The 27,204-nt window shown below is 47.0% G+C and overlaps 1 protein-coding gene across 1 annotated transcript in view; it reads left to right on the forward strand.

The window, feature by feature from the left end:
• SLC14A2 (solute carrier family 14 member 2) overlaps window positions 1-27,204 on the forward strand; it is a gene marked incomplete at its 3' end in the record, with an annotated part of 60,638 nt that overhangs the window by 25,119 nt on the left and 8,315 nt on the right. Inside the window, exons 7-15 of the mRNA XM_082640139.1 lie at window positions 2,308-2,455; window positions 3,722-3,856; window positions 5,387-5,436; window positions 5,920-6,094; window positions 21,329-21,451; window positions 23,827-23,909; window positions 24,958-25,117; window positions 25,908-26,097; window positions 26,419-26,547. Coding sequence (XP_082496265.1) covers window positions 2,308-2,455; window positions 3,722-3,856; window positions 5,387-5,436; window positions 5,920-6,094; window positions 21,329-21,451; window positions 23,827-23,909; window positions 24,958-25,117; window positions 25,908-26,097; window positions 26,419-26,547 — 1,193 coding nt within the window. The remainder of the gene's footprint in view (window positions 1-2,307; window positions 2,456-3,721; window positions 3,857-5,386; window positions 5,437-5,919; window positions 6,095-21,328; window positions 21,452-23,826; window positions 23,910-24,957; window positions 25,118-25,907; window positions 26,098-26,418; window positions 26,548-27,204) is intronic.

Consider the following 27,204-nt stretch of genomic DNA (forward strand, 5'->3'; position numbering starts at 1 on the left):
CAATGATCAGCCATCTGGCAACTGGACACACACGGCCTCAGGGGCACAACCCGCTATCCCTGAGCCCTAGGGATGAGGCTGGTCTGAGTGACAGCCACAGGGACATGTGGCACTGCCAGAGAGAAAGGGCCACCAAGCCCCCCACCCACCCTGCAGGGTGAGGCTGTACTGTCCTGTGCTGAGGGGACCAGAGTGGAGACAGCCACACAGAAGAGGTACCTCTTGTTCATCTTCAAAACAAACAAAGTGGTAGGAGCCAAATCTAGATACCCTGAGGCCCAAGCTCACCCTCTGAATTCCCCACCACCACCACTCTGACCACTGGCTCCTTTTCTTCTGCACATCCAGATCTGAGTTTTGAAGAATCAATGCCATTTCCCTCTTTCTCTTCAAAACAATGAGGGGAGTGACGTCTGTTTTGTTTAACCAGCTTGTTGTTGTTACACAAGGATTATCCGGAGTACATAGGAGGCCGGTCCTTAGTAAATTTCCACCGCACACCTGACTGCACTTCACACCAGGGTATTGGCTGTGGCCCGGAGCACAGCTTGGAGGGACCAGGGCCACCATTCGCCAGGCTGAGATTTGGAAACCGGCAGAGCTTCATTCTAAACCCAGGCTTCACTCCAAAGCGGCTTGTCCCCTCATTCTTCTCATTCTTGCCTGCTTGGGCTTTAAACCTGGGTTCCCAGTTGGGAAGGTGGGAGTCAGATTCCCCGCAGCATCCTGCATTCCTCAGATGTAGGGAAGCCATGGAATATTTAATGAGTAGATTTCCAACCTGTTCCCACTCTGAAGCTGAGGTCCCTGGACTGGTACAAAGGGTTTTCAGGGTTTCTTTAAATAAGACAGGGCCCCCACCCTATGATTCCTTGCAGAAGTCTATAGACTCTGGCCCAAACAGTGCTTGGTGATTAAAAGGCTACCCATTCGGAGACAAGAGTGGACATAGTTTAAAAGCTCTCTGGGACTCCTCAAATTCTCTAAAGAAATCATACTGACTCCAGAATTAAGTCAAGCTGTTAGAAAGAGCAAAATTTCACCAAAGGGAGAAATGCAATGCACTCCCAACATCTACAGTAGATTGTCTGTAGCTAATCCATTGGTCCCCAAGCTCTGTTGTACATTAGAGTCAGAAGAGGCCCCAGCCAGCCTCCCGACCCCCCACACCAGTTAAAACAGAATGTCTGACACCAACAGTTTTTAAAAAGACCTTTAGGTGATTCCAATGTACACAAAGTTTGGAAACCACTGAGCTAATCAACACATATTTATTAAGCACCTATTATGGGCCCAGGTAAAGGAGCCCTGTCCTCAAAGAGGTCATGTGAGCTCGTAATGGAGAAAGGAGTTGGCAGAATCTTAAAGCTGGAAGATAGTCTGCTAGGACAGCCTCCCCATCTTACGGAGGAGGTCACCAGAGCCCAGATGAGGAGGTGACATGCCAACGGTTACACAATGACCTCCTGCAGAGCCCGCTAAAAGCTAGAGCTCTCGACTCCCAAGCCAGTCCTCTCCCTGCCCTGTCAATCTCCTTCCTTTCCTTTTTGCCCTCAAAGAACTTTTTGCCAAAGTGTGGGTGGTTCAGCTAGGGCAAAAAAAGGCTATCTGACATCACTGCCAAATCAATCATCTCCAATTCCAGCACCACCCAATGATTCTCAGGCCCAGGGATTTGGGGCTCCTTGCTATTCTCCAGATGTTCCTTGCGCTACCTTTCTGCAATGTGAAGTGCTCCTCCAGAGCAGGGGAAGTGTCTTCTCCTCCTTCCCAGGGTCCCACCATCCCCCAGGTAGCACTGAATGTGAGGCAGCCACCAGTAGACTAGGGGTCAAGCTCAGAGGCTCTAGCCTGGGCTTGGCCACCATGAGCTGGCTGACCTTTGGTCAAATCATTCATCAAAATGGCCTAGAATATTTCCAAAATTCCTGGAATATTTCTAGAATTTCAGAAGGCCTAGGGGAAATCCCCTAGTGCCTGAAACCCCCAATGGCAGTCCAGGGAGGTATCCTCTGGTCCCCTCAAAGCAAAAGCCATGTGTCCCTCAGAAGCGCCTGTGTCCGGCCTCTGTGTTGGGGGACCTGCCTGGCTTTGCATGAGGGATGCTCAGATGCCTGCCAGGTGGTGGAGTGAGGAGTTATTTGTTCCAGTTTGTGCCCTCCCACGTTCTCCCACACACTCGAGGGCACAGCCATCCTTCCGTTCCACCCCATTACCCACCCAGGAATGGCTCACTCCTGGCCCTAGGGCCTGGTCCTTGCATTATCAGCCCACGCTCCAGTGACCTGGATTCTGTTGACTTTGCAGCTGCTACAATCCATCCCCATTGGGGTCGGACAGGTGTATGGCTGCGACAATCCCTGGACAGGTGGCGTGTTCCTCGTGGCCCTGTTCATCTGCTCACCACTCATCTGCTTGCATGCAGCCATTGGCTCAATCGTGGGGATGCTAGCAGGTAGGACAGGGCCCCCTCTCTGCAGGGATCATTTTCCTGGGGTCATTTTTCCCCAGCACACAGCAAATTGTCTAGACTGGAGTTTTTAAACACTGTCAGGGCTTGAGAATTATTTTTCCGTTTCTCGAGTCTCCAAAGGGAGCAGATTGCAGTAGCAGGATGTGTGGAGAGATGCAAAGGGACTGAGACGTGTTGGCCTGTAAACTGAGCCCCTAGGAGCTGAGGGGTGGGAGGAGGAGGGTAACCCGGTGAGGGTGGGGGCCAGTAGCAGACCAAGCAGAGGCATAAATGACCCAGCCCTTCGAAATTCTGACTAAGCTAAAAGGAAAACTTTTCTCAGAAATTGAATTGTCATTTGACAAATGTCATTTAATTTCTATATATGTGTTTATATACACACTTATATATGTAACTGCAGACAGTAGAGTCAGAAACAGATGTCGGCGCTTTAAGAATAGGAGCCTGTTGACTTATCGCAATATTTTTCAAAAATTTCTTGGAAGCGCAACCTTAAAAAAATTGTTTTATTTGGAAATAATTTCAAACTTATCAAAAATTACGAAAATAGGGCTCCCTTGGTGGCGCAGTGGTTGAGAGTCCACCTGCCGATGCAGGGGACACGGGTTCATGCCCAGGTCCGGGAAGATCCCACATGCCGCAGAGCGGCTTGGCCCGTGAGCCATGGCCACTGAGCCTGCGTGTCCGGAGCCTGTGCTCCGCAACGGGAGAGACCACAGCAGTGAGAGGCCCGCGTACCGGAAAAAAAAAAAAAAATTACGAAAATAAAAATAGTCCAAGAGGCACCCACAAATTCTTTACCCCGATCACCTGCTGTTCACATCCTACCCCTTTTGCTGTCTCATTTCTCTATCTGTATGTATAGATATAGCTATATCTGTATATACATAATGTTTCTCAACCAGTTGAAGCAGAACTTTTTCAATTGAAATCTTTCTTGCTAAAAATGCAGTTGCTCTGGCCAAAGGAATGGGGAGGGCCTGGAGTCCCACCTCCTTGGCTTACCCTCACCGTAGAAGTAGTCATATCTCTGAGTGAAGTCTTTGAAAAACAGTGGAAACCATTGCTCTCCTCCCATTGTTGGTTTCCTAAGACTGGACACTATTTGTAGAGGCTCCTCTGATGAGTAAGGGTAGCAGGTGTGGGCGGAACGACAGAAGAGAGGCCACCTGAGACCTGGCACCAGCGTGGGGTGATCTGTGTGCTGTGACCCTGAATCAGCCAGAAATGCAACACCTTGTCCCACAGCCCTGACGGTGGCCACGCCCTTCAAGACTATCTACCTGGGCCTCTGGAGCTACAACTGCGTCCTCTCCTGCATCGCCATCGGTGGCATGTTCTACGCCCTTACCTGGCAGACCCACCTGCTGGCCCTTGTCTGCGGTGGGTATCTGGGAAAGCTGGCAACCAAGTCACTCTTCTGTTCCTTGCCCTCCCCACTCCCCTGGTTATGTGACATCCATGATGGCCGCTAATCAGTACTGAGCAGTAGTGATGGAACAACTGTGGCTGGGGTCCTATCACTAGAGGGTTTAATGGTAGGGTCCCTAACAGCTGGCGGATTTGAGGCTCCTCCACTGTCAGATGGAGTCACCGCCACCATTACTGCTACTATATGTACACAGCGTTATAAATTTCACGAGGAAATCCCACACACGTTTCCTCGTGTGCTAGTGGCAGCGTTCCTGCCCTGAATAACTCTTCATTCAACCACTAAGTTCTAGGCCCTTGGCTAGGCACGGAAAATACAGAGGTGACCACATCCTCAGGAAGGCATGGTCTAGCAGAGGAGAAATAATTACACAATTATTCAGGCTAAGATATCTAAAAAGACGGTTGGGAAGATCCAGTGAGATGATGTGTGTACCTGGGAGCACTGAGGTCCCAGAAAATGCTAACATAGCACTAAGGAAGCTTGATTTCCATAGAGTAAACAGAGAAGAGAAGAGAAGTGGCCACGGTCATTACACCTGCACCCCAGCACCATGCTCTGTAAAGGGCAGAATATCCTCTAGAAGAGCTTTTCCTGCTTTTCCCCACTTATGTGTGGGGACTGTAAATGACTTCCATGTCTCTTGTATTCTCCTCAGCATCCAGCACAAGGCTGGGCTTGGAGACAGTGGGCTCTGTAAATATTCACCGAGTCAAAAATGCCAGGTATTTTGAGGTTCAGACTGTGATTGTCTTTGTCCTTCAGAGGAATGACAGATTCCTGTGGCTGGAACCATCTGGGAAGGCTTCAAGGGGAGGCTGGGGTTTATCTCAACACTTTCAGGGTGGGATTTAGATAGGCAAAGATGGGGAAAAGGTGTTCTGGACAGAGAAACAGAGCAAAGGTAAAACGGTAGAAGGAGCTTGTCCAGAGGCACCAGGGGTATGGATGAGCTCCCCTAACTGTCCAACTACTCTCATCCTATGGGTGAACCCAGATGCCTGGCTCAGGGACCCAATAAGGTCCAGCCATGGTGGGACTTGATTAAGGTCCAACAGCATCACAGCAGCTCAGAATCTTGCACAGGAGGGACTTTATCCAGAGCTCACATAGTCTGACCACTCACTCCCCAGACAGATAATCATCCAGCCATCCAGCCTGTGCTAGACCATCACCAAGGTCAGTGTGGACTAGTGAAAGATGCTTGTTGACCCCTGACTCTATTCAAGGTCACCATGGAAGTGGGGAGGGGATAAAAGAGTATGTAAGCTTTAACCTCTACCCTTAGAGAACACACAGCCTGATGGGAGATGGGTCACATCTACCTGCAAAGATAACTAATAATGTCAGGCAAACATGCCAGATGCCAGGGTATGGTGCAAACACCAAAGCTGCTGGAGCCAGAGTGGAGCCCTGCTCTTGGGGAGGGCTGGGGGCCGGCCCTGGAAAGCTGACTCCCGTTGGTCCTTGTTTTTCCACAGCCCTGTTCTGTGCATACATGGGAGCAGCCCTCTCCAACATAATGTCAGTGGTAAGTTTGGGGTCTCCTGACACTACCCTAAAGTGCCCCTCCCCAGCCAGGGCTTCAGGACATTTGGAGTCTTGTGATTGTGTTCTGGTAGTTAGCACTCCATACAACACCCTTGTCAAGGTTTATCCAGGGTCTGTGCAGAGAAGGACTGGCAATAGCATACATGTGCCTCTGAGGGTGTGTGTGTGTGTGTGTGTGTGTGTGAAAGAGAGAGTATTGTAACCAGCAGTGGAGAACATGGATGGACAGATGGAGGTACTCATGTTTGGCCGGATATGGGAGATCATCCCTGGGGGGTTTCCAGCTCCATCATTAAAAGATTCTGATTGTGCCCAAAGGTACCAACACCTGAAATTCAAACCAAATACTCTGACATGATAAATCCAGAAACTAATGCCCCATCCTCAACCCCTACCTCATCCTTCTCCCCCAAGGTCCCTGGAACCCAGGAACATTTTCAGACCCCAGTGTTTTTGATTTCAGGTTGGTGTGCCACCAGGCACCTGGCCCTTCTGCCTCTCGGCACTCACCTTCCTGCTCCTGGCGACCAACAACCCAGCCATCTACAAGCTCCCACTCAGCAAAGTCACCTACCCAGAGGCCAACCGCATCTACTACCTGACAGTGAAAAGCAGTGAAGAAGAGAAGTCCCTCAGTGGTGATTAACCAAGTTACAGGCAGAAATGCTCTTTGCCTGGACCTGGGTCTGCTCCCTGTAATCTCAACTCTGGGTCAATCAGCTGCAGCACTCACTTTCTTTGCTTCTCTTTGTACCCGTGTGGAACCAAACACACCTGTAACTCCCTTTCCCTGGTGCTGATTTTCTCTTCCTGCCCAAATCACCTTAACTAACCATTGTGCATCGTTAGAGGAAGTTGGTGATGAGCTTGCTGGCACCAGTAGTAAGGCATGTGTTTTCAATGTCATTGGCTTAAAACCATTCTTTGTATTTAGTCTTTTGGAAAGGTGATTAAGAGATGATCTTCTTGGCATGTTTAACTAAATAATAGATGCTGTGAAACTGAACTTGCTGAGTGGTTCCTGAGTGGGTGAAAATTCGGGGGATGAAGGCACCACGGTGCACGGAGCTAATGGCTGATGGGCACATACAGCTTTACATTAAAGAGAGGAATTTCACACAGGTAGTTTTAAAGTAAAAACAGGGACAGCTAGGGCACTGAAAGTGTCTAAATAGGGAGTCTTGAATGTTCAGGGGTCAAAGTAAAGGACAAGAGGGTATTCCATAGCAGGAAGGAATCAATAAGTTAGAATCCTATATGACTCATGATGAAGGATAAGCATTTCTCAGTGTAGGTCAAGCCGGCAACTTTGAGCAGGGAATTCAGTTGAGGAAAGTACCTGAGCTCAGTATGTGAGAGGCTGGGGAAATTTATTTCATTTTCCTGTCTGCTTGTGGGTGTTGGAAGCTTTATGAGATTTATGATACTTTAAACAAATGGTTAGCCTTGAGTAGAAGAACAAAACTTATCCATGAATTTCATAATTTGCCTTCCCAATTATAGGCATTAGCTTACATTCAATCTTTATTTATATATAGATCAGGGGTTGTCAACTTTTTCCCAGAAAGTGTCAAATAGTAAATATTTTTGGCTCTGGAGGCTATACAGTCTCTTGCAAACACTCAACTCTGTCATCGTAGAGCAAAGCAGTCTTAGACTACATGTAAATCAATGATGGTAGCTGTGTTCCAATAAGACTTTATTAAGCAAGCAGCTAGATTTGGCCCACAAGCCATAGTTGGCTAGTCCCTGAGGTAGATGATCAATATAACAACGCTTAGAGCTGGAGATCCACATATAACAGTTAGGAGCTGGTGGGAAGTGGGCAGACCCAAAGGACACCACCATGTTCTTTACACCAGATAAAGCCACAAGGCATTTACATGCTGGATGATAGTGTGAAGATTCTTAAGAAATGGAGGGCACTCAAGAAACAGAGATCAGTGTGACCGGAAGCCGGAAAATCTGCCCTGAGGCTCCTTCAGAGACTGACAGGCCCAGTGATGAGCACTAAGAGATGCAGTTTACACCGGGACTTCCTTCCACACGCATGTCTGGGAACCACCTCTAAGGCTCACCCTCTCCGGCCCCTCGCTCTGTTTCCCCTCTGCCAGCAGGTGCACCACCATGAGAGGAAGAAGAAAACTCAGGCCCTTCAGTGCAGGGGTTTCTAGGCAGGAAGAGGAGGGGGGCTCTGGAATCTCAGGGTTAGAAGGGAGCATGCAGGCCAGGTTGTCCCACCATCCTGTGATGAGGGATCCCCTCCATATGGAGGATGAAGCCTTCTGGGGCTCAATCATCCAAAACGGAGGGAGACACCCCACCCCCACCCCGGCTATTCTAACAAGAGATAGAACCAGAAACCCTATTCTTTCATTATGGGCAAATTGTCGTAGGAAATCCCCTCTTCTCTCTGTTAAGCCCTTGAGAATCTCCACCCAAAACACTGGATCTGATGGGAGCACTCCTTTAACCATGCTTTCTATTGGATTTTCAGGAGAGGAAAACTATTTGGATATGAAAAATGCTTTCAGCTCAACTGAACAAGATTATCTCTCCCCCTCCCTTCTCTCCCCACACCACTTCATAGTTTGTCATTTACAAGGTACCACTTTGGTCACTGGTATCTGGGTTGTTTTTGCCTCCCAAGTTCCCCCTTTAACCCCCACAGGAATTAAAAGTTAACTGTAATACAAGCTGCCAAACTCATTTGGAAAAAAATGGATAAAAGCTAAGTTATTCAGAGAAAGGAAAAAGTATGTCCAGCAAGTCTGGAAAAGCCACAGGACCCCAGAAACTTTATAATGCACTGTGATCAATATGGCCAGGTATATATGTACAAATAGAAAAACACATTATCTGCTAGTGTGATGTAAGAAAGAACCGCTGGGGCCAAGTATTATTAATCACTGAATTCTCTTGCCAAGAGAAGTGGTACAGGAGTGATAAAATGTTTAAAAAAAAATCTTTTTGGGCTAAGAGGCTGAAAATTGATGGTAACTTTTCAAATTTGGTCAAACAATCTCCTTCCGGAGGCAGAACAAATCTCATTAAGCCAGGCTGGTGGGCAGAAGCAGCATCTCTCTCTCTCTCCCTCTAGTATGGATGAGGGTGGGGCAGGAGTGAAAATCCCCACCCCTCTAAGAAAACTCTGCCCAGTGCAGGGCACTCTTCCCACAGACCATAGACAGATGTCCAGATGTCCTCTGAAGTAGCCCAAATAGCCTTTCGGGACCTGAGAGCTAGCTCCCTGGAGTGATCTTGTCCCACCTTCACCAGAGCTTCGCCAACTACTGTCCCCTTGAATGAGTATGTCACGAGCCCTAACCTTACAGATTCTCACCACCAACATGGGGTTGCTTGGGAGCAGGACCCCAGGAGGGAAGGAGAAGGGCTTCAGGGAGCACATCATAAATGTTTTCCTACTATCACCCCAAACTAGCAGCAGCAGCCCTTGGGTATACAAATGATAGTTGAACATAAGTATTTATGGATGAACAGAAATAAGCAGTCATTAAAGAGAGTAGGAATGTATGTGTGGGGTTGGGGAGGAGGGTGCTTTAGAGGAGGCACTGTCTTAAACTCTCTTTCCCCAACATACCCCTTTCTCCCTCTCTCCACTGTCTCTTCCCTCTGACCTGGCCATCTCACCCTCCCATTTTCATCTTCTCTCCTACAACACTGATGAGTTCTACTATCACTGTGAAATAGTTTTGTTCTATTCTTAGAACAAAAAATTCTATTTTTTGTTCTATTTTTGTGCTGTATTTTTAAATAGTCTTAAATCATCTCTCCTGTCTCTTCTATGATAATTAACATAATAAAATGTTTTACTTCTTCTTGGTCAAACTTGGGAGTTTGCTAGGAAATAACACATTTTCTTTCATTGTAAAATTTTGTTGCCATACTATTACTCATAATATTCTCATGATAATTTCTATCTCTCCTGTTATCTGTTGCTTTGTCTCCTTTTTCATTTCTAATCTTATGTGATTTTGTTCTCTTTTGCTTAATCAGGCTTGTGAGGGGTTCATCCATTTTATTGGTTTTTTTCAAAGAAACAGTTTAGAATTTATTTGTCCTTTTCTACTCATTTTGGGATTTTTTTCTATGTCTTTTTCCAGTTTTCTCGTGGTTTATTTAAATGGCTTTTTCCTAATGTTTTAAAAATTCATATAAAGTTCCTTTATTTTAGATCTTTCTCTTTTAACAACAAAGGCATTTTAAGGCTATTAATTTCCCTCTGAGTACAGCTTTAGCTGTGTACTGTAGGTTTTGGAATAAAGTATTCTACTTTCATCAGTTTTAAACAGTTCATAACTTTACTTTATATTTCTCTTTGATGCAAGGATTATTTAAGAATGTGTTTTTTAATTTCTAGCACTTTAAACTTTTTGATATTTTTTAACTTCTTATATCTAGTTTTATTGGATTATGAGCAAAGAATATGGTCTGTTCAATCTTTATTTTAAAATGTTATGCATTTTTCTGTGTGGCCAAGTATTTGATTGATTTGGACATACAAAATGCAAATTTTTGATTTGAAGGAAATACATATTAAATTCATTTATTAATTGCATCATTCAACTCTTCTATGCACTTATTTATTTTTTGTCTATGAATCTTAATTCTGAAGTGTTTATTAAAATTCAACTATAATTGTATAGTTTTATTAAACTCTCTTTGTATTTCTGAAATATTTGTCTCATATATTTAGCAGCTACATTGTTTGGTGCCTATGGACTATGACTGTCATTGTTTCTTCTTAAATTTTATCTTTTACTATTACAAAGTACTCATTTTTATACTCATTAGTGCCTTTAACCAAATTCCAACTCAGCTGACATTTATGTTGCCATACTTACTTTCTTTCTGGTATTTTCTTTTTTTTATTTTTTTCCTGGTGTTTTCTTATCCCTTTGTTTTAACCTTTATCATTTCCTTTTAACTTTATCATTTTCTTTTAACTGTATTTCTGATTTCATTCACTCATTCATCCAGAAGATATTGTATGGGGAATTAATAATATGTTACTCAGGCCCCCTTGACAACAAACCAGGAAAGAATCAGACCAGTTTGTGCCTTCAAGGAATTCACTTTATGGGGATTTGCCTGACCAGGTGATTAGTCTCACCTGAGGTAAAAGTGAGGATGTCACCACAGACTACCTGTGCCACATAAGGTCACAGCACCAGTTTCATGATTTTGAGTGAATTATCTTGTCGGTTTAGTCTTCTGTTTAGGAAAACTATCAAGCATGATGTTAAGGGTTTCAGGAAAATTTCTGTGCCTCTTCTCCTCTTGTCTTCTATCTTGTCATTACCTGCTGCCCAAACATTCCCAACTATCCCTTCAGTTCAAGTCTTTGAACCTGTTAAAATGTAAACAGTCCTGGGAAGGTAACACGGTAAGCATGATCAATCACTTGCATCTTAGTTTGAAGGAGTCATTCCTGAGAATAAGTTGGACGAAAAAGGAAGGGAGAGTACAAAGGAAAAAATGGGCAGCACATTCTGAGAGCATCTTTGGCAAGAGAGGGCATCCTGACATGGGGCCGGGCTGGGTGAATGAGGTCTGGAGGCCCCTTTGTTTCATCAGGAATGATGATGAAACTGTCGTATTCAGCTTGGAGAAGAAACATCTGGGGCCATGACTGTCCGTAGTATGAGGTAACACATGTGGAAGAATAAGTCAGTTTACTCAACAATACTTCAGAGCATGGAATAAGGACCACTATGTGGGAGTGATAAGCAAGCAGATATTGAATCAGTGGAGAGGGGTGCTTTTTCACAGTGGAAGTTGCCGGAAAAATGGTTGTCCTGTGAGACCCTGAGCTCAGGAACAGGGCTGGGGACCTCTTGGAGATGCTTGCTGTGGGTGGGGGTAGACCAGCTGACAACTGCAGCTTCTCTTCCAACTCCAAGTTTCAGTGATTCTATAGCCCTGAGTTCCTACAGAAGAATAAGGAGGAGTTATCATTAAGGTGGCAAAAAGTTAAGAACATGGAGATAAATATATCAAAAGTATACCATTGCTGCCTTTATAGCTTTTCCTAGAGCTTGACTAGTTAGCCATTTGGTCAGTCTACTAAAATGCTCAACATGGCTGCTTGTGTGAATGCAAACTGAGGGGCCAGCATTACTCAATTGTGCCTTGTCCTTGACTTTCTCCTCTTCATCACTCTCCCCTCTGCAGGGATTCTTCTTCTGGTCAACCCTCTAAGATCTGCCCATCAAAAAACTTAATCTTCCTGGCCTGCATCTGTGGCTACATCAAACCTGTGTGCCCCAGTTTGTTTGTGCTTCCTGTATGAGTCTGAGCTTTGTCTCTTCAGGTCATAAAGGCTGTGAGGGCCTGGGGACAACTCTTACCTAAAACCAGCTAGGAGCTGGCAGTTTCAGTGCAGGTATGATTTCCACTCAATAAACCACAGTCTCACCTGACAACTTTAAAAGGTATTCAATTTTTATGTGAGATTTTTCAACTTGCCTGGCTTTCCCTGCCTCTTGCCATTCAGAGAAGATAGAAGAATCCATAGAGAACACTTCTGTCCCTAATGGAACTAGAATTCCAAGGCCCCAAGGAGGGAGGCAGGGGGCATTGCTAGATAAGTCCTTATTCTCTGTGAACTGATAACTAGGAGTTGCCAGCCCCTCTACAGCTGCACAGGCTGCTGGAACAGAATGAAGTAAAGGAAGTAACTCTCCGGGGAACTTCTAGCTCGGCTTTCATTTATTCCACAGGAACTCTAGGCTTTTCCCCTGGAGGAATCTGACCTCCCCAAGTTTGGCTCCTGGAGGTCAATGCAGGCTCCTCCCCCTACGAAGTTGGAAATGCAGAGTTGAAGCCATAAGCATTATGAAGAAGACTTAGTTCTGAAGTAAATTCTGATGACCAAGCCCTCCAGGAGATAATCTGTATGCATAGATTATCTTGGGGATACCCCAGAATCTGAGCTGTGGCCTCTGGTAAGACCCTCAAAGGACAAGAGTCCACCTCAGATTTCTGCTTTCCAGGAGCACTCGACTGCCCCTCCCTAATCTAGTGTGCGTAACAGATACTCACCACACTTCTGAGTACACAGCTCCATTTGGCTCATGGAACGTGTGAGAATTTCCTGGGTGGCTCCTCCCTCCCGGGTGATCATTTCTTGTCTTTTCAAACTGGTTACATGTTGTACGTGGGTAGCATCTCCCTGTCACTTTTAGGTGCTTAGGGGCTGGAGTGAACACACCACAGGAAGTTCAGGAGCCTTCAAGGAGAGGCTAGAGCAAGAGGTCAAGAGATGGACCTCCAGAGCTGAGCCAAGAGACCAGCCAGCTGGGGGGACAAGGAACGTGTCCTCAGCAGACAGCCATGGGCCTTGAACTTGCAACACCAAAGGAAGGCCCCCTGTGCAGTAAGCTGACCTCTTGTCAGTTCCCCACCCTGCCCTGGAATGTGGGTCCCTCCAGGGCTCCTCCCTCACTCTTTTGTTTGCTTTCCTTCTTCATGAGGCCCTCCGTGATCAGGACCCCTCCTCTGCAGTTCCAAAACACCTGGCCTTGTGAGAAGGGGGCCTTTGACGTCAGTGGGGAGTTTGTCTACTCAGGTGTAGCTAATATCCTCAGTGTGAGGTTCTGTTTCTGAACTTGGGTAGCCAACTCACACCCTGTCGCTGAGGGGGGTTGGGGGTATACATGTGCAGGGGTGGGGGTGGGTATACAGTTGATGCTTGACCCATCATACTCACAAAGCCAAACAAAACATGTTTGGATTGGGCCTCATCCCCAGACTCCAGCCCACCAGAGCCCCGCCCCCCCCAAGGGCCTCATGGGACTTGGGAGGGCTGCTTCCCTAATATATAGAGCTCAGAGTCCGTTTTGGATGCGGGGGTTAGGTCATGCCCTTCTTGCTCTGAGACAGCCCCCAGGACCCAGTCAGCAGAAGTCAGAAGGAGGAAAGGTCTAAAAATTTCCACAAAACCAGAAAGACAGCATCTAGTATTAGGCTGTGCAGAAATATCCATCAAGACGCAGATGGCAATACTGTTCCCCAGCCTGTGCCCTGCCTGTGGTGGGGGGAGTTAAGGGAGTTCATTGATGTGGGAAGGCAAATTGGCACCCTGAGGAGACAACACTTAGGTAATTGCTTTAAAGGCAAATACTGGAGCAAGAATTCTAAGGAGAGGAGTAACTGGGAGGTGATGCCCGAGGGAAGACAGGGAAGCTATTATCAGGCAGTCCAGGCTCTGGCCCTTTAAAGGAAACCTGCCTGATCAAACCAGTTTGGGGAAACCATGGTAGTCAAGCCAGTCTTCCCCAGGGAGTTTAGGAAGGTCGGAGAGTGAGCAAGCTGCTGGAAGAACGTTGTCTCTCCTCTCCCTCTTCCTCCATGGTACCCTTCCTCAAGTGGAAGGCGTGCACAAGGCATAGGGTTAGGAAACACAAAGGGAATTTACAGAAAGCCAGTAAGAGAATGAGCTGCGGGCTCTGGGAACTGAAGGGGTTCGGCTTTAGGGAGAAGTCCAGCGCCTGAGTTGAGGACCAGAGACGCCGCCCAATTGGTAAGAAGCTTCTTCCCAAATCCTGGTGGTCTAGATCCCTCCAGCCCTGTGCAGAAAATCAAAAAGAGCTCAGGTAAGAGGTCCTGGGGGAGAGAAATGAATCAGAAAGAGCCCTAGCCAACAGGACCATCTATCTGAGTTTTCAGAGGAAGAGAAAAAAGGTAGGCCAATCTTTTTCCATTCCTTTCTTCTGCTGAGCTTCAGGAGGGCAATCCTGGGATGGGGGACCTTATTAAGAACTCCAGAGAGAGTTCAGATCCTGGAAGCTTGAAGCTGGAAGGGCTCTTACATAGTTATAGTTCAAACCCTTTACTTTTAGATGAGGAAACCATGGCTTGTCCAGGAACCTGCCCAGGTGATAAATGAGCCTGGACAAATGCCCAGGTGTTCTAACTCACAGCCCTGAGCTCTTCTTGCTCATCTGGTGATGGATCCAGGTTAACCCGTCAGCCCTCAAATCCCCTTACCACCTACCTGCCCACTGGATGAGCCGTCATATTATTTATCATCCTTTCCACAACTCTGTAACCCACAGCTCTGACATCAGTATGGTTCCCAGGGCAGCCCCTTGTTGAGCTGACTGTGGGATGCTAATGAGATAGATTTGAAAACCTTCTTCCCAGGAGTCCTTCCTTACCTGCTGCTTCCAGGGTGGAGGCACCTGGTCCAGGCTCCTTGGACTCTCTCCTCAGGTCCTGTACCCCTTCCACAGACAAGCCAATAGAACTAGAGCATCTCAGGAACCGCAAATATCTTAACATCCCAGCCTAACAGCCCATCTCCTCAATGGCCCTCTCTTACATGGCCATCTTAGATTACTTTAGACATGTTGTGTGTAGCTACAGAGAGTGGATGTAGAAACATCCAGATGGAAACAGATAGCCATGCCATGAGGAACAACATTCCAGGACATTGAAGTTATCTGATCAGAGAATGGGATCTCCTCAAAAACTGGCCCCAAAGGATATGAGCCTCGGTGAACTTGCTGAAGTTAGGCCATCCTGTGAGTCTTGGAAAGCCCATGGCCAGGCCTCTGCCTACTTTCACATACCCCTTCTCTCAGACTTGTATAGCATCCACACCCTCATTTAAGGTTAGAGGGGAAAAGAAGTTTACTCTCAAGTGCCAACTGTGATTAACTGCTATTGTTTGTCTGGAGCTTTGTGTTAAGAAGGATTCTGAGGCTGTACTGAAACCTATTGGGAAAGAGTGCTATGATCAGTTAGCTATGTTTGCCATTGGTAATGCAAAGAAAGGGTGACAGGGAAGAGGATGTGGGGAAAGGGTGTGTGGAAACATTGCCACAAGAGAAGAAGCTGGTATACAATGGCCCAGAATTTCCTTGGGCTTTCATTGAATGTCACAAATGCAATGGTACACAGGTGGGTTCTTTTTATTTGTTTTTGGTGACTTTTGTTACTCCTTTTAAGGTATGATATACTTCATAATTTTTTAAATAAAAAAGTCACAAGTCCATTGATACCATTTGCGAAGGCTCCAACTATCTGTAAAACACCTACGCTACATGAGAAAAGAATCAAAACCAGGACGTCAAAATCTAGCTCCATGACTAATTAGCTGTGTAGCCTCAAGGAAGCTACTTCTCTTTGGGCCTCAGTTTTTTTCTGCTATTGCCTAGACCTAAAGTTCACTTGGTTATAAAGGATTGATAATTTCAAGTAGTTTCATTTGATTGGAAAATTTTCATGTGCATTGTAACTATAAAAGTCCACCATGGCCCTAACTCCAAAAGATGGATCTAGGGTACCTTCTGCAAATAATGGAATGATCCATGTGGCCAAGTAAGCCAAGGATGGCTTCATGGAGGAAGTAGAACATAAAGCAGACATTGAAGTGTGGATAGAAACTAAGCAAGAAGAGGCACAGAGGGCCAGAGATGAGGCCAGAATGCCAAGGCAGGGTGTGTGTCGGGCAGGGAAGGCTGAGCAGGATGATGAAATCAGCTACATTGTGGGATACCTGGAAGGCATGGCAGAGGAGTTTGAGCATTATTGTACTCTTGGCAACAGGGAGCCATGTAGATTGTTGAGTAACAGAGTCATGTAATGATATGGTCTAACAGTTGAAGCACAGAATGGATTGAAAGGAGGGAAACTGACAATGTAGACAGGTAATTCTGAGGTGTGAGCTCGGTGTAAATAGGGGAAGGAGAGTGAAAACTCACTCTAAAGGAAGGTCAGTCAGGTGTTACCCCAGTGACAGAATGGGCACTCTGAACTTTGCACTCTCTTCAGCCTCATTCATGAGGTTGCCATAAGGCATCATGAGGTTAAATGAAGGACCAACTCATATATGCTAATGAATGTCTTCATGGCATCAGACAGAGACACCAAAGTCCTCCCAATACTCCAAGCCTTCATTTCCTCCTCTATGAGGGGGCGGGTACTGGGGGGGGTGGTTACTGTATGAGAGGGCTGGACTGGATAATCTCTAAAGCCTTTTCCAATTCTAACGTTCGATGCTTCTGATAGTTTATAGAATGATCTTCAAAAATGTCAACTAAACACAAATTCACAGAAAAAGATAGCACCTCATTTAGCACCCACAGGTATCTATATCACACACACACATATACACACACAGAGTAGCCTTGAAAATTACACATCACAGTGCAAAGCTCAACTTCCACATGGGGAAACATATGCCCAAATTGCGGCCAAAGTGTTATCCTGTAGAACTGGGTGTAGGAAAAAATCAAATTATATACTATTGTCACTTCAAAAAATCCTTCTGGCATAGTAGCTAGGAAATTGCCTCATGGTGTGTGGTTGTGTCTGCCACAGTACGTTGGAGGAATAAGAGACCCAGTGATCTGGGGAGGGACAACAAAAGGGTCTTGATAGTAGGTTCCAGATCTTCTATATGTTGGGCATTGCTAGTGATAGATGGACAGTATTGGTCCACCTCCAGGAGACAGGAAAACCTGTTCAAAACCTGAGAAAGACAGCTTGTAGAAGGAGTATAGGTAAAGGCTTGAGTAAAGGTTGATTTTAGTAAAATAGACTAGATCATTTTTCCTCTTCTGAAAGATGTCATATATGGTTTGGGTTTGTTTTTTTTCCCCTCAAAGAAATTGCAGTAAGCTTCAAACTTGTATTTGACAGGTGGGCTCTTCTGTAAAATGTTTTTTACCCATGATATTTGAACAGATGGCATTTTCTGTATGTTAGCAGTCAGTAGAGGTGTGGGTACTATGGGATACTACTCTCCAGAAAAGAAAAAAAAAAGTGCTTCTGAACAAATCATTATGGCTCATGACTATTTTTTCCTTCTCTGAGTCAATGGGAGGAAAGCATCACTGGACTCCTGCCTGTTAAAACGCAGGATGGTGGCAATCCTCAAGGGCAGGGACCGTGCGCCTGAAATGGTCCTGAACAGCCCCAGTGTGAAGCTACACACATTGGGACACTTAAAAGGCTTGTTAGAGAAGGAGGGAGCAGCAGTTCCTACACCAGGTGGGAAAGCCGAGGAGTTACTCAGCTGCTAAGGTTTACCTGCAGGTTCTCAAGGACAGAGCTTCTCAGCACATAGGTAGCTGAGCCAAGAAAGCAAAGCCCTTAGTCCTCGAAGCAGACAGAGGGTGGCTGGTGTGGCCAGAGTCCTCAGGCCCAGGCCATAAACATCATCATCTATTTTCTGCACCATGTCACACAGTATTATTTTTATGTGTGCCATGATGCTGGGGGGCGGGGGGAAGGGGAAGCTGGAAAGAACTCTCCAGAGTGAGTTATTGTCAAAAAAAAATGTGTTCTTGGGCTTCGGAACACCCAGCTGCCCTCTTCCAAGAAGCTTTGGGGTTTTCAACCACCTGGTGTAATCTCTTGTTAACCAAAACAAATCACATCAAGCAAGATCTCTGTCTTCAGTGGCCTGTTTTATTCTCTCTCATTAACTGGGTTCTTCTATCGACTCGTGAAGGATTTCTGGGTTTCTGGTTGGTTGGTCATAGACGACCAATCACTTTATCACATCTATAAACTTCCTTTCTTTTCTCCAGGTACTGCTGGAGATAATCAGCTCTTGCCCTGAAACTTCCAAATCCCTACACAACTCAGCTATTACCATCGTTAACCTATGAAAGACTCACTTTTATTTCAATATTTATCAAGCATTTAACATTTACAATGAGATATATTATTTTTTAATAGTTCATACCCCAAAATAGCCAACGGTTGTTCATTTTACTATTCAGAAATTAAAATGTGTAGGATAATTATCCCTCATTAATGTATTCAACAAATACTTCTGAGTGCCTACAATAGGCCAGGCTCATGCTAGGTGCTGGAAGTGCCAAGGTAAACCTCTGTAACCCAGGCTGTCAAGGATCCCACCATCCTGTGAAGGTAACAGACAGGAACACGAGGTAGGAATGGGTGATGGTAGGTATAAAATGCCAGGCCTGCCCTGACTTAAGGACCCACCCTGCCCAGAGCACAAGCTGTTCCAGAGACATGGCCTCCCTGAGGAGATACTGATATGAGCGCTGCAAAATTAGTTTCCCCAACATTTTGCAAGCATTGATTTCATCTTCATAACTATATGAGAACGAAATAGCAGGTACCCTCCGAAATATCTTTCATCATTCTGTAGGTTGGGTTTGCAAGGTCAGCTCTACGGGGTCTCTATATCTCCTTCTGAGCGCCGTGCTTGCAGTGCGGGAAACTGTTGATGAAATGACTTGACTTGCAAAATGCCGTGCAGAATGAGCGATGCTGGTTCCTGGCCAGTGTTTTCGTTGTTTTCTTTTTTCCCCACCACACCAATGGAACATTTATTTCTAGAGCATTTGATAGATGTGTTCATGATATTTTTGAAATTGCCTTTATCCATTATGAAAGCCCTGAGAATCTGTCCCAAAGGTAGTGGTAAGTTGCTATTGCCTTAGCTTTAAGTATTTTCACAGCCTCAGGAAATGTGTTATCTTCTCTCCAATCTTCCTTGTGGCATCCTTCCCACCTGTCATCCTCACCGCTTGGCCGGCACATCTGGAGGGGCCATCGCCCTCCCTGGGTGGTTGGTCTACAGCTCAGCACTCCCGTCCTGCCCATGGGAGGTCCAGGAGCAGCACTATGTCAGACCACATTTGGGGCTACCTCCCCAATCACCCCAAATAAGAAAAAAAATGTGTTCAAGGAAAAGAAAGATACTCTTCATTTTTGTTTCTGTGGCTGGGACATCGATTCTGGGAACACGTAGCACTGTGGACCCTGACCCACTTTCCTGGGCTCTGAGCAAGAAGCACAATCTAATTGCTGAAAGCAAAGGGCCAGGGCAGGAAACAGGAACCAGGTCTTCTGCGGCCATCTGTAGAGCAGCGAACTGGGAGTCTGGAGACCTGGGTGCAGCGCCTGGCTGTGCCATAATTAATAAACTATGTGACTCGGGTGGGGGGAGGTGATTTCTCTGGACATGGGAGGTAGACTGTGATTTTGAAGATCCATGCAAGTCTGAACCTATGATGCTAAGGTCAAAATATAGCTCTGCTCAGGGTGTGGCTAGGGTGGCTGACCCTTGGCACGTGAGAAATGAGAAGCATTGGGCCAGCAGAGGTGTCCTTCCAGCCTGGGAGGTGTACACTCTGGACTGGCTATGGGAGAATGCCCTGCTTTGCCAGATGATGCAATAATATCCCCTCGGTCCTCACGCCCCCTGCCCAGAACCTATCTGCAGAAGTGCCCTAGGGCAGGCTGACATTCCACGTGTGTCTTAAGCACAGGATCAAGGGGGCTTCTCTAGCCTCTGGAGTTATGGCTCCATGGTGACCCACGGGCAGGGTGATGAGTGAAACAGGAGCTTTTTTCCCATCCCGAGCCTAGAGGGAAGGGACACGGTCATATGTGTGACCTTTCAATCTATGAGAGCATAGACAGAATACCTTCCTTGCTCACACATGTCCCACATACTCTGGTTGTTGGTCCTGCTATATTCTCAGCTTTGCTAATGTTGTTTCTACATGAGCAGTGTGAACTAGACCAGTTTTTTCAAACTTTAATGTGCACACAAGTCAGTTGGAGATCTCGTTTAAAAAAAAAAAAAAAAAAAAATTCCAATTCAGTGGGCCTGAGATGGGACCTGAGAGTCTGCGTTTCTAACAAGCTCCCTTGGATGTCCGTGAAGCTGGTCCACAAACCAGACATTGAGCAGCAAAGCTGCAGAGAAGAGGACTGAGGGCTGAGAGCCACACGGCTCACTGTCTGTAGGATGCTTCAGAAATCATCTGAGCCTCGATTTTCCATCTTTTGGTGATAACAATGCCCAAGTGAGTTAACTTACAAAAGTGTGCAAATGTAGTAACAGTGTGAAAGCTCTCCACTATTCCAGGCAGCCACTTGATCATCTAACTCTAGACTTCACTGGAACCACAAGCAGAAAGTGTCAGAAGTGCCTATCTCGGGGACCACCACGTACTCCAATTAGTCAGTGTGGGTCGGGCGTAGTAGGGTTTGGGGCATGCATCATAACATGTGTCAGGTGACCTGACACTGTCAATTCTCAGACCCAATTTGAGAAACCCTGTCCCACGTGATAAGCTACTCTGTTCTCCACAAGGGTAGAAATGTTTCTTGTAGCTGATTCAGCTTCTTAGCTCCCCACAGAGCAAACCAATGTGCACAGAAATCACCTGGGGAGTCTTGTTGAACTGTAGATTCTGATTCCATCAGTCTGGGTGGAAACTGAGATTCTGCATTTCTAACAAGCTCCCAGAGGAGGCTGGTGCTGCTGGTCCAGGGACTACACTTTGAGTAGCAAGACCCTAGATGAGAGGTTCTCAGCCCAATCTGCACATTAGGGCCACCTCCTAAAACATCTTGGGCATTAAAAACTCCAGTTTTTAAAATTGGTCTGGGGTAGGGGTCAGGCATTTTTTTAAGCACCCAGGTGATTCTGATGTGCAGCGAGCACTGAGGACCCACACACACAAGGTCCCTCCCGCAGGCGGAGGCCAGGGCACCGGGTAAAGGACGGGAACGGGCGGTCGGCTTGGGTCCACCACCCACGCCAGTCCGAGGCCGAGTGAAGGAGGCCTTAGAGCAGTGCATTACTGGGGAAACAAGGCAGGCTGGCCCGTCCGTAGTTCGACACTGACAGGTGTCTGAGATGCAGTTTCTGTGAGGAAAGGAAGTGGAAGTTTCATCGGGAAGAATGGAAAAGAGGGATTTTTCCGCAGATACTGGAGCAATCACTGCTGCAGCTCAGACCACGCTGCTCCTCTGGCTCCGCACATGATTTCCCTGCACTCTCTGCTTGCCTCTCGGGGGGTGGTCCAGGATGGGACACTGACCTGTCTTGTTTTGCCCCCGGCCAGGCAGCGCTGGGGAGCAGCCGCCCACGACGAGCCCAAAGGCAGATGAGGGCTCGGAGGCTGTGCACCCCAAGCCCAGGAACGTGTTCCACATCGAGTGGTCATCCATTCGCAGAAGGAGCAAAGGTGTGCGCTTCCCATCCCCACCCTGACCCCGCTCCCGGGTCCTTGATCTCCTCACCTCTAAAATGGGGACCATGGCAACACCTCCATCACAAGGCAGTGGGGAGAGCCACAGGGTGAGGTTCAGTCTCATCACCCCCGACCTCTGACCACAGCCACGGGTTCCAGGGTCTATAGACGCCCCGGGGCGGGGAGACTGGAGCCACGACAAGCAGCTGACTCTGTCAGTCTAGGCCAGGAGGTTGCAAACTTGACTGCACATTGGAACCACCTGCATCTCATTCCTGGAAGTGCTAATCCAATTCTCCCAGGAAGCAGCCTGGGTGGCAGAAGGAGTTTTAAAAGCTCTCCATGAGGGAGTTCCCTGGCGGCCTAATGGTTAGGATTCGGCCCGTTCACTGCAGAGGCCTGGGTTTGATCCCTGGTCAGGGAACCATCCCATATGCCGTGCAGCACGGCCAAAATACAAAAAATAAAATAAAAATAGATAAAACTTTGCACTTTTAAAATGACCCCCAAAAAAGCTTTCCATGAGATTCTAATGTGCTGCCAAGTCACAACCACTGATCCTGATGCTACTGGTCCTAATGCTGATGCTGGTCCTGATGCTAGACAGTGGTGATGTCTAGACAAGGGAACAGATGGAGAGCCCTGGAGGAGAGGGGCTCCCAAAGGCCAAGAGGAGGGTCCAGAGGGCAGCCAAAGCAGGGAAGCCAGAAACTTGAATTTGGATGCTGAGGACATGTTGTCTCAAACAGGGAAGAGCTGGCAGCGGGGGAGGGGTGTGGGGTCAAGTGGGGGTCTCCCCAGTCAGATGAATGGTGGGAGCAGCGTCATGAAGACCCATGGCAGAGGCGCAATCTAACTTTGCCCTCCAGAGAAGGGAGGCGACCTGCCCAGGGTCACACAGCTGGTGAGGTCATGGCAGGGATAAAACTGATTCCTGGGTTAGCGTCCTTTTACAGTATCACATGCTTCCCAGAAGCATATGACTTTCTTCCCCCAGTTTGTCTGAGCCTCCTTGTTTTGTACCCAAAGTAGCCAGCCAGAGAAATGGCCTGGGGTGGTCTGGGAAAACCTCATACACTGGGGAGAGGGCACCGAATTAAATCAAGGACCCCTTTAGCCCAGGAGTTTGTGTTTGACAGAGGCCCCAGGGCATCCTCAGGAAGAAAGCCTAGTTTGCCTCAAAAAGTTAACAATCTCCCTGCAAACATATTCTTAGGAGAGTGGTTGGGGGCTGGGGTGAAAGAGGGCCTAGCAGAGAGCCCCACGCAAAGGAGCCTGGGAGGCGGGTTAGCGGAAGCTGCTGAAGAGCTGGCGCTTCAGACAGAAGCTGAGAATCCATCAGGATATCAAACACACTAGCCTCAGAGTCTAGAGTCTTCCTCTTTGCTTCCTACTCTTCCTTTCAAACTTCCTTAATTTGTTTCTCTGGCATCGTGTAACTTCCCAACCACACTGGTATTTGCAGTCCCTGCTCCTTCAGATGGGGGAGCACAGAGCCATTGACGTATCTCTTCTAGTGTTTAGGTGCCCTGAAACCTCATGAATGCAGACAGAATGGCCAATTGTCTGAAGATACAGGGCATTCTGAGCCCAGACAGCCATTCTCACACTTGACCACAAGAGGGCACCAGAGCATAAACAGCAAAACTTCCAAGGGCCGCCTTTCATGATACTTAAAACCTTTCTGAAATTACTCACCTTTACAAATAAATTATCGTGTAATAATGAAAAATACATTCAGAGCCACTTAATAACAGTTTTCTAGAATTACAAGGACATGCCAAAATCTGTTTCAAGTGACAACATGGATATCACTTGTCTTAATCCTACAAGAAGCTGCTGCTAAAATACCTAAAATTCTAAGACATACATCCTAAAAATACCAAAACAGCTGAGGTTATCCAGCTGGAAAGAGTTGTAGTATAATTTGAACACAGACCTCCTATGGTTCAGGCAGCTTAATGCTTTGTGAGCAATAATGCCTCATAAATACCAATCTTCGTGTTCATGTGGGAAAAGAACCCTGGGTTCAGGGCTCACAGACAGCTTTGTTTCCTCACCTAAAAAATAGGGGAGTTGAACAAGATCAGAGCCTCTTAACTAAAAGTCAGCTGAGTCTCTGAATTCCCTAAATTCTTGCAAAATGTCCAATTTACATGAAGATGTGCATTTTTTTTCCCCAAAGAGCTTGCCCCATTGGGTGTGTGCAGTAGCAGAGGAGGGGGTCCTCCTGCCTCAGGTGCAGAGGCTGGGGCATCCTCACTGGGGTAGAAAGTGCTGAGTATTCCAACTTGAGCCTTGCAGGAAATTTGCTGCTAAGGTGCCAGGGTAGAGGTCCTAACAGATGATGTTCTCCCTGCCAACTCCAGTATTTGGAAAAGGTGAACACCAGGAAAGGCGCACCAAAGACCCTTCTCCCCACCAATACCGGAAGCCCACGGTCGAGTTGCTGGTAAGTAAAGAGTGGCCCGAATCAGGGGCAGCACCCACATCACAGAGTCCGCAGCAAGGTAGAGAGCTGAGGTCCAGAAAAGATGTCCTCTGATTTAGGCAAACTTTTCTTGAGTTCATATTTCCAGAAACATAATTATATGGGATAAAGATGTCTACTTTTCAGTTTACTGTATAAAGTTTCATGTTTCTTTTAGTTTAATTATTTCTTATCCCTCTTCCTCTGAATCCAGCATTCAAGCATTTAGGAAATAAGCTGGTGCCAATTTTCAAAACAGAACATTTACTTGTTTAATTTTATGGACAGTTAAATTTTAAAGACTAGACATGCTGGGGTGGGAGGGGATACTTTCTTCTGGAAAGAGTATGGTACAGTAGAAGTAATATTTGTTTTAAAAAAAGAATCTAAAAATCTGTGGGTAAATCTAAATTCTATCATTTGACCTTGACCTTTACAAATGAGAACCTCTCCAGCCATGCCTGAGACCTCATCCACGGAATGAGGATAAAGATATTGTCTTGTTATTCTACAGTCATGGGGGATTGATTCCAGGACCCCCAATGTGTACCAAAACCTGTGGATGCTCAAATCTTTTACGTAAAATGGCATAGTAGTTGCATATATCCTATGCACATCCTCTGGAATACTTTAAATGATCTCTAGATTACCTACAATACCTAATACAATGTAAATGCTATGTAAATAGTTGTAAGTACCATGTAAATGCTATGTAAAAAGTTGCCAGTGTGCAGCAAATTCAAGTTTTGCTTTATGGAACTTTCTGGAAATTTTTTTTGAATATTCTTAACCCAAAGTTAGATGAATCCACGGATGATACAGATGGCTGACTGTGCAAGGCTCTTGCCTATATTAAGTGAGGTAAAAGATCAAACAAAGATATTCTGGCCTACAGAAACAAAAATGATTAAATAGCAATTTCACTAAACACCAAGTGAAAATCTTAGCTTGTCCCCAAACAACAAGTCACTCCTCAGTGTGAGAGGCTCAGAATGTGGGAGCTTGTTGCCCGTCTCTTGTCCCTGGACAGGATCTGCACACCATGGAGGAGAGCTCCGAGATAAAGGTAGAAACAGGCATCTCCAAGACTTCCTGGATTCAGAGTTCCCTGGCCGCCAGCGGGAAGAGGGTCCGCAAAGCCCTCGGGTACATCACAGGAGAGATGAAGGAGTGCGGAGAGGGACTTAGAGGTAAAGGTTCCGTGAGAACAGCCCCTGCTCCTATCCCTAAAAACGTCCACTCTGGTCGTCCCCCAGGAAACATGCTGCACAGATCTCTGTAGATGAGACCGAGTCCCATTCCCATGGATAGGATAGGGTAGGGTAGGATAGGAGTTTCACTCTTATGACACACACGCAGTCTCTCAGGATGTAAATGCCAATACATGTAGGTGTGCAAGCTCTCGGTTCTGAACATACATAACAGTCATGTGCTTTCAAATATCCCCTCAGAATGTCACATTGTACACAACATTGCAAAGCAACGATACTCCAATAAAAAATTTTTTAAAATATGAATGTCACATTGTAGGACTGGTATTCTAGAGCCAGCATTCTAGAAAAATGCCTGCCCTAGAGATGGATCATGGGAGAGCCGTGTCTACTGTTCCAATAGGTTCCCGTTAGCAATCCTCCAGACCTCAGGCCATGTGTTTGATGCCTGCTGGGCTGCAAGAGTTTCCTTTCTGGATCCCTGCTCTTGAAAATTCTCGCCACTCTCACAGGGGCACAGGTCGCACAGGGTACCCACTGCCTGAATGGTAACCCAAAGACCACAGCCAGCTCTCAGTGGGTCTGAAGGGTTTTCTGGGCAGTCAGATGCCCCCTCAGGTTCTTGGTTTACCCTCCTCTGTGGTAGATGACAGCAGGGAGCTGAACCCACCTTGGATGCCCAGCCTCCCTCACCCCCTCGCCCTCTGGGGCCTCGCCTAGAGGTGTAACAGCTGAGCCTTGACTGATGCCTTGACTGGTTCCATTTCAGACAAATCCCCAGTGTTCCAGTTCCTCGACTGGGTCCTCCGGGGCACATCCCAGGTGATGTTTGTGAACAATCCCCTCAGTGGCATCCTCATCGTCCTCGGCCTCTTCATCCAGAACCCCTGGTGGGCCATCTTGGGCTGCCTGGGCACTGTGGTGTCCACCCTGACAGCCCTCATCCTGAGTCAGGACAAGTAAGTCCCAGGAAACCCAGGGTCCAGGCCTGAGACCACAGGTAGCTCCCCGTGGGGACATTCACCAGCCTCAGATCCTCACTGCCTGGCTCCCGGCTCAGAAACCCCTCAAAATAAGGTCACTAATCACTCAAAACAACCATTCCCTGGTTACTTTTAACAACCACACATTGTCTAGGGGACTGTGAAGGGTTGATGATTTGAAGGGGTGTGTGGTCAGGCTCCGGCTGAGAAAAGCCTGACTCGGAAGGAAAATCAGGAAGGCAGCGCCCTGCGTCAGGCCTCGGGGAAGCCCTTCTTCACCAGCCCTCCCCCTCCCAGGTCCGCCATCGCAGCCGGACTTCACGGCTACAACGGGGTGCTGGTGGGGCTGCTGATGGCTGTGTTCTCGGACAAAGGCGACTATTACTGGTGGCTTCTACTCCCCGTCATCGTGATGTCCGTGTCTTGGTAAGTTTGCTTCTGAGGCTGTGGGTGTAGATCAAGGGCTGCCAGCCTTTCTACCCCAACTCCGTGACTGTCTGTCCACACTGGAGTTTAAAGAAGCATTTCCTTAGCTTGCACATCAGAAACAGCCGCTAGAAATAATTACTGACATTATACGGCAACAGTACCACTGTGCTAAGTGATCTGTACACAGTATCTCAGTACATACCCTCCCTTACTCTTCATTTTTGTAAGATCTAAAAGAGCCCCTGGTCCTACCCCGGCAGAGCACAGGGAAGAGAACTTAGGCCCACAGAGGTTAAGAGCCGTACTACGGGGTCCTGCCAGTGTCTGGAAATCTTCCCGTCCCTCCTGCTCCCCCCATGCTGCCCTGTCCTTGGGCACCCTGACCAGACGGGGACAACCTCCCAGTGTGGGCTGCAGGCCCAGCCCTGCCCAGAGCCCTCAGACGTCCAGGCTCCAGGTCCTCACTCACCTGCAGAAACCACAGGGCACCCCGGCCAGGAGCGCTCTCAGCTCCTCAACAAACATTTGTTGGATGATTGAATGAATGTGATTCCCCTCACCATCAGCCACTTCTCCAGCCGGTGCTCTCTCCCCATGCCTGCGGAGGGAGCCACGCGGCTCTTCAGGGAAGTTCTGTGGCCCCCCGCCTTAGGA

This window comes from Mesoplodon mirus, assembly GCF_964341445.2.
Source record: "Mesoplodon mirus genome assembly, chromosome: 13".
Classification (NCBI taxonomy): domain Eukaryota; kingdom Metazoa; phylum Chordata; class Mammalia; order Artiodactyla; family Ziphiidae; genus Mesoplodon; species Mesoplodon mirus.